At 39.7% G+C, this 14,577-nt stretch overlaps 1 protein-coding gene across 1 annotated transcript in view; it reads left to right on the forward strand.

Moving 5' to 3' along the window:
- The window catches only part of LOC126379116 (anoctamin-4-like), a 50,292-nt gene that overhangs the window by 29,354 nt on the left and 6,361 nt on the right, over positions 1-14,577 (forward strand). Inside the window, exons 10-21 of the mRNA XM_050027729.1 lie at positions 138-240; positions 742-849; positions 1,595-1,800; positions 2,867-3,033; positions 3,685-3,761; positions 4,938-5,078; positions 5,794-5,958; positions 6,669-6,812; positions 7,125-7,294; positions 10,994-11,133; positions 13,656-13,815; positions 14,302-14,347. Coding sequence (XP_049883686.1) covers positions 138-240; positions 742-849; positions 1,595-1,800; positions 2,867-3,033; positions 3,685-3,761; positions 4,938-5,078; positions 5,794-5,958; positions 6,669-6,812; positions 7,125-7,294; positions 10,994-11,133; positions 13,656-13,815; positions 14,302-14,347 — 1,627 coding nt within the window. The remainder of the gene's footprint in view (positions 1-137; positions 241-741; positions 850-1,594; positions 1,801-2,866; positions 3,034-3,684; positions 3,762-4,937; positions 5,079-5,793; positions 5,959-6,668; positions 6,813-7,124; positions 7,295-10,993; positions 11,134-13,655; positions 13,816-14,301; positions 14,348-14,577) is intronic.

The raw sequence follows: 14,577 nt of genomic DNA on the forward strand, positions 1-14,577 counted from the left end.
ATAAGAACCCTGACACCAGGGTTGATGAGGTTGGTAATTCACCTCACAACTCACACGATAGAAGAAGATCCCGTTTCAATTCATCACGTTTTTTTACATCAGATTTCAGTTTTCTTCAGTTGTATTTTTTTTTCTAGGTTCCTAGTTAAAGATCGACACACTCAGTTCTCTCCAGCTCAGAGAAGTTTATTGGTCATGCAAATATTGTTGAGAGCTAAATATGACAACAACGAAACTAAGGTCAGTCAGTGATTTGTTATTCATTTCACGCATTCCGGTTAAAACTATTAAATATCCTCTTTTGGCATGACTCGTTGAAGATTGTCCTCACTTTTCTGGATAAATGGGGAGCGCCGTGAGCTTTCAGCAGGCCTGAGGGCGTCCAGACGTGGTAGCCCAGTTGGCAGAATGCTTGCCTCTCTCTTTGAGGTCCAGGAATCCAGCACAGGCCTAAACCAATGACTGTCAAATTTGTTTTCGAATTCATATTTGGATCACAATGATTATCACGGGCTCAGCGGTGAAGGAAAACATTCCCGAGAAACGCATTTTCGGAGGTCCGTCCGGTTTGTTTGCATTGCGCACTTAGTTTTATATGCGCAAATGTCAAATTGCAATATTGCTTTCTTAGATGAATTGCTTCGATGTGGCCATTTTAACCCACCTGAAAATACGAGTGACCGGCGATTCAGACGGAAACCCCAGTGGATCGTCATAAATTGAAGGATTTATATTTTTCAGATGGGTATCCGTCGGTTGCTCAACGATGGAACCTACACAGCATGTTTTCCACTTCACGAGGGTCGGCATGATGTGGACACTACTGATGGCACCCTCACTGACAGACGGGTAAGATGTAGTTATACAGATCCATATTCGTATTCTAAGATTTTTTTGACGCTTGTCGCCAAGCGCGATGAATTGAAAGCCCGACCGCCTGCAGCGATCAATTTTATACAGTGTGTAGTTTTTCGGACCCGACAAACTTTAAGGGTGGATTCTACTAGTAATTTCATCGAGAAAACACCCCCATATGTGGGATTGTTACTATAATTTATTTTATGACACGAGTCTCCTGTTGTGTGGGACATACCTAATAGTCTACCATTTATGGTCAGTCACATCTCTAGCGCGAGCAAACCAACGCGTCTCAATGTTTGGATCTTGTAATTTAATATAATATCCTAAGTTGGTTCCCCAAGATACAGGCACAGCCTAGTATGGGTACCCCTGTTGAACTGCCACTGTTTTTACTTAAATTGTAAAATTGCGCATAATATTCTATAAATTTTAACAAAAATATCTTTGTAATGTGTTTGTTCAATAAAGTTATTATTATTATTAAGTAATACAGTTCATTCAGTTATTTGTGTGGGGTTTTATTATAATTACCAGCGCTCCCTACACCTGTGCCGGACATAATATAATAAGTACTTAACAATAAGGTGACAGACTATGCTCCCAGCGAATGAAAAACGAAAAAGCTTTCAGCTTCATCCATCTTCGTTCATATTCCCAGACAGCCAAAAAGCGTAACACAATACCCGTGCTAAGCCGTTGCGAGTCGCTTGTAAAGAATATTTATATGTTCCAGCTGCTCTATCTAGAATGGGCACGGCCAAGCAAATGGTACAAGAAGCAGCCTCTCTGGTTGGTACGCAGGTACTTTGGAGACAAAATTGGATTGTACTTTTGCTGGCTCGGATTCTATACTAAGATGCTGTATGCTCCTGCCATTGTTGGAACCCTGTGCTTTTTGTACGGATTGGCTAGTATGGAGTCCAGTGATAATATTCCCAGGTTAGCAATTTTTTTCTGAATTCTCTCCTGGTTTGACGGTATAATACTTACTCTTCTTCTATCGTGTGGGTGTGTGAGGTGAATTACCAACCTCATCAACCCTGGTGTCAGGGTTATTAAGGAACCGCCAAAGGCAAATGTAACGACTACTTACATCAGTAAGTAGTAAGCAGGATCAACGGTTTAACGTGCCTACCGAAGCACGGATCATCTTACTTTTTGGACAATCAGGTGATCAGCCTGTAATGTCCTAACCAAACAAGGGATCACAAAGTGATTTTTGTGATATGTCCCCACCTGGATTCAAACCCAGGACCTCCGGATCGTGAGCCCAACGCACGGAGGCCGTCATATAATACTTACTTACAAGCTTAAACTCACGCCCGTAATCCCTTACGTGGTGGGCAGACCCATATATATAAAGACCACTCGCAGCCACTGTTGATACAAAGTCCAAAGACGGATATGATGACTCATATGGAGGACAGGGGATCAGCCTATCGCCTATAACAATTGTCCATCAAATTATGGTTCAGAAAGTGATTTTTGTGATATGTGAGTTCAACGCCAAACAAAGGACAGTCTCACAAAGTAATTTCGACAATGATTCCATCGGGAATCGCACCCGGACCTCCAAATCGTGAGGATGACGCTCTAACCACTAGAGGCTGTTACTACTAATGCTATCGATTTAAAGGACAATGGGCGAAACTGGTCCAGGAACCTATGCTTTTTATTTTAGTTTATGCTTTCCCTATGATTCTAAAATCTTCCCCTTTAAAATGATTTACATTATGAAATGTATGTAGACTTAGGTATGCAGCAATAAACCTTGAGTAGATTTTTGTCCACCAATGTACGTGTTTTAGCCACATCTACATATAACCAGGACAAACACGACCGTAGAAAAAGAACCCCGCGACATAATCTGATAGAACCTTGCCAGAATCATAGGATGCAAGTTTCATCAGCGGAGGTTCTTGGACCCAGTTCCATACATTGCCCATTGTCATTTGGAATAGTTTTAAAGAATGGTTATCTTTATTTTTCCTTTACTTTGTTCCAGCAAAGAGATCTGCGACCTTGGAGGTCCAGGTAACACGACACTGTGTCCGTTATGTGACAAGGCCTGCCAGTACCAGCGGTTGTCTGACTCCTGTCTTTTCGCCAAACTCACGTACCTCTTCGACAACCCTGCTACCGTCTTCTTTGCCATCTTCATGTCTTTTTGGGGTAAGAACATCCATATCTTCTTCTTCTATCGTGTGAGGTGAATTACCAACCTCATCAACCCTGGTGTCAGGGTTAATATTGAGCCGCCAAAGGCCCCTGACATAACTAATGTAACGACTACGTACATACATCAGTAAGTAGTTACCGGTGCCACAGATCATATAATAACATATCTTCCGAAGCACGGACCATCTTACTTTTTGGACAATCAGGTAATCAGCCTGTAATGTCCTAACCGAACTAGGGATCACAAAGTGATTGACACTTGTAAATATTATAAATAAAATCCTCTCAAACGATGCCTTGAGAGGAAGTTCGCGCCGAACTGGTCATCCTCAGGCCTGTCGTACCGGGTGAGAAGGCGTTCCCCATTTGGCCCCCCAAATAGATCACGCCATTAGCGACAAATCTGCACTGAGTCACTTTAAAAAACTGCTCTTTCGAAGTAGATCCACTGTATCGTCTTCTTCTTCTTCTATCGTGTGGGTTCGGAGGAGGAGTACAAACCTCATCTTCCCTGGTGTCAAGGTTACTAATGAGCCGCCAAAGGCCCCTGACATGACTCAAGTTACGACTACTTACTTACATCAGTAAGTAGTAACCGGGACCAACTGTACCGGAGGTCAAAAGAGGTTATTTTTATAATTTCAGCAACCACATTCCTCGAATTATGGAAAAGAAAGCAATCAGTCTTAAGATGGGAGTGGGACCTTGGTGGAGTGGATCAGGTAAGTGTGAAACCCAATATATTTTACAATAGGCTAGTTTCCAACAAGTCAAATCAGTTACTTTTTAATTAACACACATAATACCGGGTTCTTACCGCGTTAATCAGGGATATATATTATGAGACTGCCAATATTTCAACACTGTTGCAAGTGCCATGATCACGGGACGACGGATGAAATTGATGTGGAGTAGGTAGATCCATTATTTTGTAAGGGCAAATATATTTATCTACCCTCTTTCTTTGCCGCTTGTTTCTACATTTGATGTCGGAATGTTCGGAACGATCTGAACTCGCACCAAACTCACTAATACAGTCATTTACTTTTTACTAAACATCAAAACACGAAATTACTATGGAATTTGTACGGAAAAGTACACTGTGATGTCATAGAAAACGTGGCAAAATGTCGCAATTATTATTATTTCTTTCTTTATCTTCTTCTTCTTAAAAAACTACCCAATTCTCGTAAAGAAAGATTAATTAGTGTTGGATGCCGAGGTCCGTGCCCAACTGGGCACCCACCGGCCTGTTATTTTAAATTTTGCACCGGGTAAGAGCTCTCAGTGCTCCTCATTTGTCTGGCCAAGTAGTTAATGGCATTTGCGGCAAATCTACAATAAGTCACGTCAAAAGAAAGCTGGATTGGGAGGTAATAAAAAACATAATTTTAAAGTACCTATTCGGTTGCTGATCTTCACCATGCATAGTTTGATCATCCCACTGAGGATTTCGTATCAAGACTGTGACTTGTGGCCCTGCTCACCCCGTCAAGAATCACGAGCGTGAGTTTCTATGTCTCCCTAGCGGTATCCCCTATTTCACAGGTTCCGCTTAGTTAACCTGAAGATTTGACAGGTCCGATCTTTTACAGAAGCGATTAACTGACCTTCCAACCCGAAGGGAAAACCTGTCCAATTACAGGTTAGGTCACGTATCTGCGAAAACAGATTCCTCACGATGTCGTCCTTCACCGCTGAACACGTGATAAACATTTAAGATCCTAATGTGAATTCGAAAACAAATTCGACAATCATTAGTTTAGACATGTGCTGGTATTCGAACCTTCTATCTTACAGTGAGAGTCAAGAGTTCTTCCAACTGGCTCTCCAGGAGTCCAGCGTGAGTTTATAGATATATGTATGATGATAACTGTCTTCCACTCATTGCTTTACAGGATGAAGATCCCCGACCAGAGTTCGAGGCGTCAGTGAAGACGTTCAGAACCAACCCAGTGACCAGGGAGAAGGAACCCTACATGCCTGCCTGGCAGAAGACCATGAGATACGTAGCTACCAGCTCTGCAGTACTCTTCATGGTAAGTCAAAATTAATTTTTTTAAAGTACTCAATTATTATGACAAAAGGTTAAAAATGCTAAACCCTATAAAAAGCAAATAATAACTTATCCCATATATGCTTGCAAGCAAACTGTAGACTGTGATCCGTGCTTCGGAAGGCACGTTAAGCCGTTGGTCCCGGTTACTTCTTGCTGATGTAAGTAATTGGTCGTTACATGAGCCATGTCAGGGACCTTGGGCGGCTCAATAATAACCCTGACACCAGGGTATATGAGGTTTGTTCATCTCACAACCCACACGACAGAAGAAGAAGATTACTTTCTTTCATTTTGTTGAGAGAGAAATAAAGATATATATTTTATCTTTCTAACTTTTCTTTAATCTTCTTCTTACCGTGTCGATGGCAAACTAAATAGTATCGGCCCAAAACTTGGCAAAAAGTATGGCACTATCTGCAGCGTTCATCAGATCCTCCTGCGTGCAGGTGTTCGGGCACGCAGGACACGATGTAAGATGTTCCATCGTTGGGGGAACAGTGCTGCACTTGCACTTTAAGTCCGAGCCATCCGAGAAACCCCACCTGAACAAATTGTCCTTACTTCGGCCCACCTGAGTCCGAAGTCTATTTAGAGACTTCCAGGTAAGCCAAGGCAAATCACCTGGCGGAGGTCTCTCGGACGGCGAAACAAAAGGTTTTGGGAGGTGTACCCGTTTTCTTTAATGTCTCTTTCAGATAACGATAGTAATGGGCGCAGTGCTGGGCACCATAATCTACCGCATATCGATGGTGTCAGTGATCTACGGTGGGAGCGGCTTCTTCCTCAAGCGGCACGCTAAGATCTTCACCACCATGACAGCTGCCTGCATCAACTTGATCATCATTATGATACTCACTAGGGTAAGCAACATCTGCGGCATGGAAACCAAGCCGCGCGACGCGATTTATATCAAGGTCTTCGACCAACAACCGTACGACGTCTATCTACGTGGCATTCGCTGCTTCTATTGGTTTCAACCCTCGATATTACGAGGGAATTTCCAGGCATTTTATTTTAATTATAAGTTATGTATAGGTTATGTTCGGCTTCGTCCCGTACAATTGGTACAATTACAGGTACAATTGGTATACTAGGTTCAAGGTAAATTATGAAATTCTGATTACTAAATAAAGACAGACAAACTTCTTTTATTTGTTTATTTATTTAGTTCTAATACTAACGAAAACCATTTTCTTTTTTCTGATCTCTGTAAAACTTATTTATGATAATTAAAGCACATAATAACGGGTTCTTACCGCAAGTGCAAGTGCCATGATCACGGGATGTCAACAGTGTCGAAATATCGGGAGTCTCATATCCCCATTTAAACGCGGTAAGAACCCGTTATTATGTGCTTTAATTATGATAATAACCGCGTAAACTTAAAACAACTTATTTATGAATTTGAATCAAAACAAACGTAATAATAAGTCCGACATTTTATCACGTTTTTCTAAGACGTCACAGTGGGCTTTTTACAAAGTCCATGGTAACGTGTTTTGGCATTTAGTAAAGTGTAACTGATTTGACTAGTTGGAAACAAATCTATTATAAAACTTTTGTCTTGCAGATATACGCCAAAGTTGCAGTCACACTCACCAATATGGAGAATCCTCGGACACAAACCGAGTATGAAGACTCGTATACATTTAAGATATTCTTTTTTGAATTCATGAACTTCTACTCATCACTCATTTACATTGCCTTCTTTAAGGTAAGTAATTAGTCCGACGTACGATGTAATTCTATTCCAGGAGGTAATTTGAAAATAATAAAAAAAAACGAAAAAATTGATCATTAGTTTTTCGGATTGTCCGTAAGTAAGATAATCCGTGCTTCGGAAGGCACGTTAAGCCGTTGGTCCCGCTTTCTACATCCTGATGTAAGAAAGTAATCGTTATATGAGCCATGTTAGGGGCCTTTGGCGGCTCAATTGTAACCCTGACAGCAGGGTTGATAATCTACCTCGCAAGATTTTTGCCGATAGATGAATGGATTTTGGACTATTAGATATTTTTTGTTCCAGGGTCGCTTCTACGACTATCCAGGAGATGATCAGGCCAGGAAGTCAGAGTTCTTCAAGCTGAAGGGAGACATCTGCGATCCAGTTGGCTGCCTCTCCGAGTTGTGCATCCAACTGGCGATCATCATGATCGGCAAGCAGTGTTTCAACAACTTCCTTGAGCTGGGCTACCCGTAAGTTGTCAGCTTTCAGCGCTCCCCATTTGACCGGCCAAGTAGTGACTGGCATACGCGGCAGTTCTATAATCTACGTCAGTTACCTTCGAGTGAGATTGTGAACAAACCCACATTCTACGTGGAATTTGGATGTCGAGTTCACCTCGTTTTAGATGTTGGAGCTGTGATAGTCCAGTTGGAAGAACGCCTGACCCTCACTGTGAAGATGCAGGTTCGAATCCCAGCACCGGCCCAAACCAATGACTTTCGAATTCATATTTGGACCATATTATCACGTGCTCAGCGGTGGAGGAAACCCACGTTCCTGAGAAAAGCGTTTCAGATGAAGGCGACCTAACCTGTAGTCACGTCTTGCTTGTTGTGCTACAACAAGCAAGACGTGAAGGAAAGCATGCGATTTTCTTGGGAAATAAGCTGATCATAAATGGAAAAGAATACGAGCCTTATCAAGATGAAACAAATAAAAATACCAGTAACCTATTTATAGAACAACCAAATAATGATACCAGAAATTTTAAACCCACAATGGCAAGTCAAACTATAAATAAAAATAATAATACATTTCGTGAATAATATTGAAGAAAACAAGATTAGTATACTATTCCAAAACTTCCAAAGTTTATACAATAAACAGCACCTACTAGAAACTTTTGTCGAAGAACATAAATTTCAAGCGATTTGTATAACGGAATCATGGTTATCTCAGGGAAAAAAGGACCTAATAAACATTACTGGCTACAAAATCGCATCAGCTTTCTGTAGAAAAGAGCACGAGGGCGGCGGAATATGTATCCTACTACAAGAACAGTTTGATGGCATAGAGATGAGAGATATTGCTGAATTATCAATTGAATTTGTTGTTGAAGTCTGCGCTACGGAATTACCTATCTATAATATTTTATTAATTTGTTTGTATTGGAATGGAAGAGAGAAAGAAGTTTTCTATAGACAATTAAAAGTTATATTGAATTACATTAAAAACAAATATTCAAAACGTAATATAATTTTGGGAGGTGACTTTAATATAAATGTTTTGAACCGATCGGAATCAAAGTATCTCTTAAACTTAATGGCAGAATTTAACTTTACACAACATATAAGAGACCGTACTCGTATTAGGAAATGCATTGACCTGATATTTACTAACTATGAAGAAAATGTGATCTCTACATCAGTTGAAGACTTTGGCTTTTGCGACCATAAAGGAGTTATCATAAATCTAAGAATATCCCTATCAAATAAAAATAATAAATGGTACATATATAAAAGAAAATATAATACAAGTAACGTTTCAAAATTTAAAGAAAAATTACAAAAAATTGATTGGCTGAATACATTAAAACCTAATAATAATGTTAATAAAAATTACAAAATATTTAATGAAATTATAAAGAATATCTTAAATGAATGTATACCAAAAAGTAGACTAATGTTGAAAAAAATATATAAAAAATATTGGCTAACTGTAGGTATACGGATCTCCTGTCGTGAAAAGCGCTTATTGAAAATACTTACTCAAAAATCAAACAACGAGACTCTAAAGCGGTATTATCAAAAATATGAAAAACTCTTGAAAAGAGCAGTACTTACATCAAAACGCCTACATTACATAAAAAAAATTCAAAATTCAAAAAATAAAAATAAAACTATGTGGCAAATCATAAATGAAAGAACTAATAAAAAACCGTTGAAGGAAAAAGTCAATATTCAATTAAAACTGAATAACAATTTAATCTTAGAACCTACACAAATCGTTACCATTTTTAATAATCATTTCGCCAAGATCGGAGAAAATAAAATAAATTCTAATAATGGGTCCCGTGGTCACCCAGTAGTAATAGATCCTACTGAAAATTCATTTTTTTTACTACCTACTACTTTTAAAGAAGTACACAAAACAATAAAACAATTAAAAAACAAATACTCTCATGGAATTGATGAATTGCCCCCAGCACTGGTTAAGTCATGTTCAGATGAGTTTGTACTACCGCTAACGATGCTAATAAATCAGTCATTTAATGAAGGTGTCTTCCCAGAATTACTAAAAATTTCTATTATAAAACCGATTTACAAAAAAGATGATAAAACTGACCCAAATAACTACCGCCCCATTTCACTTCTAACAACTTTTTCTAAAATATTTGAAAAGATCATGTATGATAGAGTCTATTATTATTGCGAAAAATATAACATTTTTGATGAGAGCCAAAATGGTTTCCGAAAAAATAAATCCACTACATTAGCTGTTTACAAATACGTACAAGAAATCTTAAACACATTAAATGATAAAAAATACGCTGTAGGGATATTACTGGACATGACAAAAGCTTACGATACGGTTCAATACGATATATTACTTAATAAACTTTATGGCATTGGGATCAGGGGCATAACGTTCCAATGGTTTACATCATATTTACAAAATAGAGTACAGTATGTAGAATTAGAATATTATAGTAAAAATGAAAAATTAATTTCAATGGTAAAATCAGATAAAATAACCATTAACTCGTCAATCCCTCAAGGAAGTGTGCTCGGGTGTTTATTATTTTTGATATATATTAATGATTTACCCAAGATAATAAACGAACATTGTGTCTTATTCGCAGACGACATTTCAATTTTAACACAATGTGAAAACAATTCAAATCTCTCAAATAAATTGAATTCTATTTTAAAAGCAGTCTCAACGTGGATGCTCGATCACAATCTACAAATAAATTATGCAAAAACCAAACTTATGACCTTTCACCCACCACAAAAACGGCCTTTGGATATAAACTTCAGCTACAACGGAATCCAAATTCAAGAAGTAAATGAATCAACACTGTTAGGATTGGATATAGACAAACATATTAATTGGAAGAAACATATACAAAAAATTACAAATAAAATATCCCGATTTAAATATGCTCTTAACGAAATTAAAAGATCTACAAATTTTTCTAGCGCTCTTACTCTTTACTACGCCTATGCTTTCTCATGGTTTACCTATGGGATTATACTATGGGGTAATAGTACCGAAGCACCTGCTCTATTTACTCTGCAGAAAAAACTAATCAGAATCCTAAAAAATCTAAAACAAACGGATAGCTGTCGACCGCACTTCCGGTATCATAAAATTCTTACGCTTCCTTCCGTCTATATATTGGAAATTTGTAAATTTGTTCGCAAATACCAAAACCTTTTCACACGTCGCCAAGACCTCCCAGTAAAATACACATTGCGTCATAGAAATAGATTAAATATACCAAAATCTAGACTGGTTCTACACTCTTCTAGCCCATACGTTATGGCCATCAAAATTTATAATAAATTGCCAAACGGTTTAAAGGAAGAAACTGCCGATACAATATTTATTAAAAAACTAAAAGAAATCCTAATTAATAAATGCTACTATAGTATTAATGAATATTTTAATGATTCAGATTTAAACATTTAAAAGCCTCCTTCTCTCTTGTTTTTTCTTTTGTTGTGCCCGAAAGGGTCTGTGATGTGAGACTCAAATGTAACTGACCAACTTGTACACCATCATAGTATGCAAATAAAGAATATTGAATATTGAATATTGTATTGGGCTGGTTTTCCTTCGCGAGTTGGAAAGTCAGACACTCGCTTCTGTAAAAAATTGGACCTGTCGAATATTCAGATTGGGTAAGTGGAGATGACGATTTAATAAATGATATTGTTTTCCAGAAAGTTCCACAACTGGTGGCGCCGGCGCACTCACCGCGCCGTCACCAAGGATCTGAGCAAGCCACACATGGCTTGGGAGCAGGATTACCATCTGCAGGACCCTGGCAGGCTGGCGCTCTTCGACGAATACTTGGAGATGAGTTAGTATCCTATCGATGTTTATGCTATACTGTCACACCTTATCTACTCAACTGAAAAAAACACTTCAGGACCCCGATACCAACCGTTTAAATCCCTTGGTATCCTCACATTTCCCTCCATAGTTGTGATGCAGGTAGCTACTTACGTTCGCTGTAACCTGGACGAGTACACAACATCGAAGGATGTTCATGGACGTAACCTGCGGAACTGTAATAGGCTGAGAGGTGTTCAACACAGACTTGCCAAATCTGACCGGCTGACACACGTCATGGGTCCGGAGGTGTACAACAAACTACCGACACATATCACTGACGCACCGTCATTGCCCTGTTTTAAGTCCCGACTCAAACGCTTCTTGAGCACACGTTCTATAGTTATAACGAATTTATTTCATTTAACTCATGATTTTATTTTAATATTTAAGAATGACTTCTTTATTACGCTATTGTATTCATTTTATGATTATTATTATTTTATTTTGTTTTTAATGTGTAATGAATGATACCAAATGAATTATTCTACTAGTAGAATGTAACCTAGATTATATATGACATGTAATACGAACTATTACGAATAAATGAATATGAATATGAACCCCTCCGGCGTGGTCGACGATTTCCCTCATTCGACGCTTATCGCTATCGACTCACTAAGGTAGATCAATTCTTTCAAATATGATCCCCTCAGATGACGCCCTGACCCGAGGTTCCCGCCCAACTGGGCACTCTCAGGCCTGTTGTCTTAAACGTTGTACCGGGTGAGACCTCTCAGCGCTTCCCATTTGCCCGGCCAAGTAGTAAATGCCATCTGCGGCAAATCTACAATAAGACACGTCAAAAAAGAACTACTTAACTAAGAGTACATGGTTTAATACTCCAACTTCTTCTTATCGTGTGGGTTGTGAGGTGGAATACTAACCTCATCAACCCTGGTGTCAGGGTTATTACTTAGCCGCCAAAGGACCCTGACATGGCTCATGTAACGACTACATATTTATATAAGTAAGTAGTAACTGGGACCAACGGCTTAACGTGCCTTCCGAAGCACGGATCATGTTACTTTCGGACAATCAGATGACCAGCCTGTACGCTCAACCACTGGACCACTGAGGCCGTTACTCCAACTTATGGACTCTCTTATCTTGGGACATAGAAAAGCGTTGCGAGATATATTCTACTAGGGGCTTTGCTTACCCTGATTAGAGACGAGAATTCATGCGTGCATACAGGGTGTTAGCGACATCGTAACGAATACTGAGGGGCATGATTCAGACCAAGATTCTGAGTTAATATCAAGTGGACTTTTCAGTCGCAAAATATGGCATTTACCACTTGGCCGGAAAAACGGAGAGCGCTGAGAGCTCTCACCGGCTTTCATAAGAACAGATGCCAGTATTAAGTTTCACACAAAAACTTATGCGTAAAAAGTTATCTATTTAGTACGCAGTTAAAAGTCAATGAACTAATAATTACTCATTGAAACACGCGATATTTTTGCGTAATCATTAATTATCTAGTGTGCTATATCACTTCGAAATATTTATACATAAATATGTAGCTTTCCTACAAATTCGTTCGTAATATTTTGTGACTGGCGAAAGTAACTCTGTCTGTCTGCTGCCTTTTCGCGCTTAAACCGCTCGATCGATTTAGATGAGGTATGGATTTGAGACTTAGGGAAGAAATGAGATAGTTTTTATCCCGGAAATCACTCCCAAAAGTGGATTGACGAACTGTGCTACGCGCTATTACCGAAGTCCCAAGTCGCGGATGGAAAGTCTGCCGTCATACCCTAAAAGACCGTTAAAAAAGTGACATGGTCATTCTTGAATTACTGATACTATTAAAAAAAAAACAGATTCTAAAACATCTTTATTCAGCAAGTAACATAGTTACATTTTGAATCGTCATTTTTACATAACGAACGTCTCATCCGCCTAAAACTACTGCAACTTCTAACAACCTGTACAGCCGGGGAAAAGAAGCTGCAAGATAAACCTCGGTAAAGAGCCCTAAACGTTCTTAAAAAAAAAAGTTATACAATTTAGTAATTTTGCTGGCTAATATCAGTTTCCAGACAGCTAATCCCATGCATTCATATCTTCTAAATAATCAAATCTTTTCTTTTTTTTTGACGTGACTTATTGTAGATTTGCCGCAGATGGTATTAACTACTTGGCCGGACAAATGGGGAGCGCTGAAGGCTCTCACCCGGTACAACGTTTAAGACAACAGGCCTGAGGGTGCCCTGTTGGGCGCGAACCTCGGCTCAGGGCGTCGTCTGAGAGGAAGAATATTTGACAGGATTAATCGACCCTGGTGCCGGCGTGGTCGACGATTTCCCTTATTCCAAATAATCACATCATATCAGGCAGCCCCAACTAAATTGTATAAGTAATAACAGTGACTTTATTTAGCAAAGATAGTAGAGCCATCTATACAAAAAATAATAAGTAAACTTGGGTCGGTTCAGTTAAGTGGTTTCTCTACTCTGGACATACAACTATTTTTTTTGTCGACAGTTCTCCAATACGGCTTTGTGACGTTGTTTGTCGCAGCATTCCCTCTAGCGCCATTGTTCGCATTGTTGAACAATATTGCTGAGATCCGCTTGGACGCTTACAAGATGGTCACGCAGGGAAGACGACCATTGGCTGAGCGGGTCGAGGATATTGGTGCCTGGTGGGTACATCCATACTACATACAAAAACAACCTATATACTTCCCACTCCCACCGCCTCCGTGGTCTAGTGGTTAGAGCGTTAGGCTCACGATCTGGAGGTCCGGGTTCGATTCCCGATGGGGACATTGTCGAAATCACTTTGTGAGACTGTCTTTTGTTTGGTAAGGACTTTTCAGGCTTGAATCATCTGATTGTCTGAAAAAGTAAGATGATTCTGTGCTTCGGAGAGCACGTTAAGCCGTTGGTTCCGGCTATTAGCCGTAAAAACACCTCCACCAACCCGCATTGGAGCAGCGTGGTGGAGTATGCTCCGGCTGATTGAGGGGAGGCCTGTGCCCAGCAGTGGGACGTATATAAGCTGTTTATGTTTATGTATACTTCCCACTGCGATACCGACCCCGCCGGCGTGGTCGAGGATTTCCCTCAATCAGCGCTTATCGCTATGGACCCACTGGGGATATATAAAGACTTATAAATACTTTCAGGTACGGGATTTTAAGAGGGATCACCTACGCAGCAGTCGTCTCAAACGTAAGTACCTACCTAATCCTTGTAAAACTTTTAGCATTACATCAACTTTTAGAATTACGAGGTTCGCGCGTGCGGCGTAACGAGGCTCGACAAGATCCGCAACGAGTATGTGCGCGGTAGCCTCGGTGTGCGTGACGTGGCTGACAAACTGCAGGAAAACCGGCTGCGTTGGTATGGGCATGTTAAAAGAAGACCGCCTGAGTACATTGGCAAGTGGCACTCGACTTCAA

This window comes from Pectinophora gossypiella, chromosome 28, assembly GCF_024362695.1.
Source record: "Pectinophora gossypiella chromosome 28, ilPecGoss1.1, whole genome shotgun sequence".
NCBI classification, from domain to species: domain Eukaryota; kingdom Metazoa; phylum Arthropoda; class Insecta; order Lepidoptera; family Gelechiidae; genus Pectinophora; species Pectinophora gossypiella.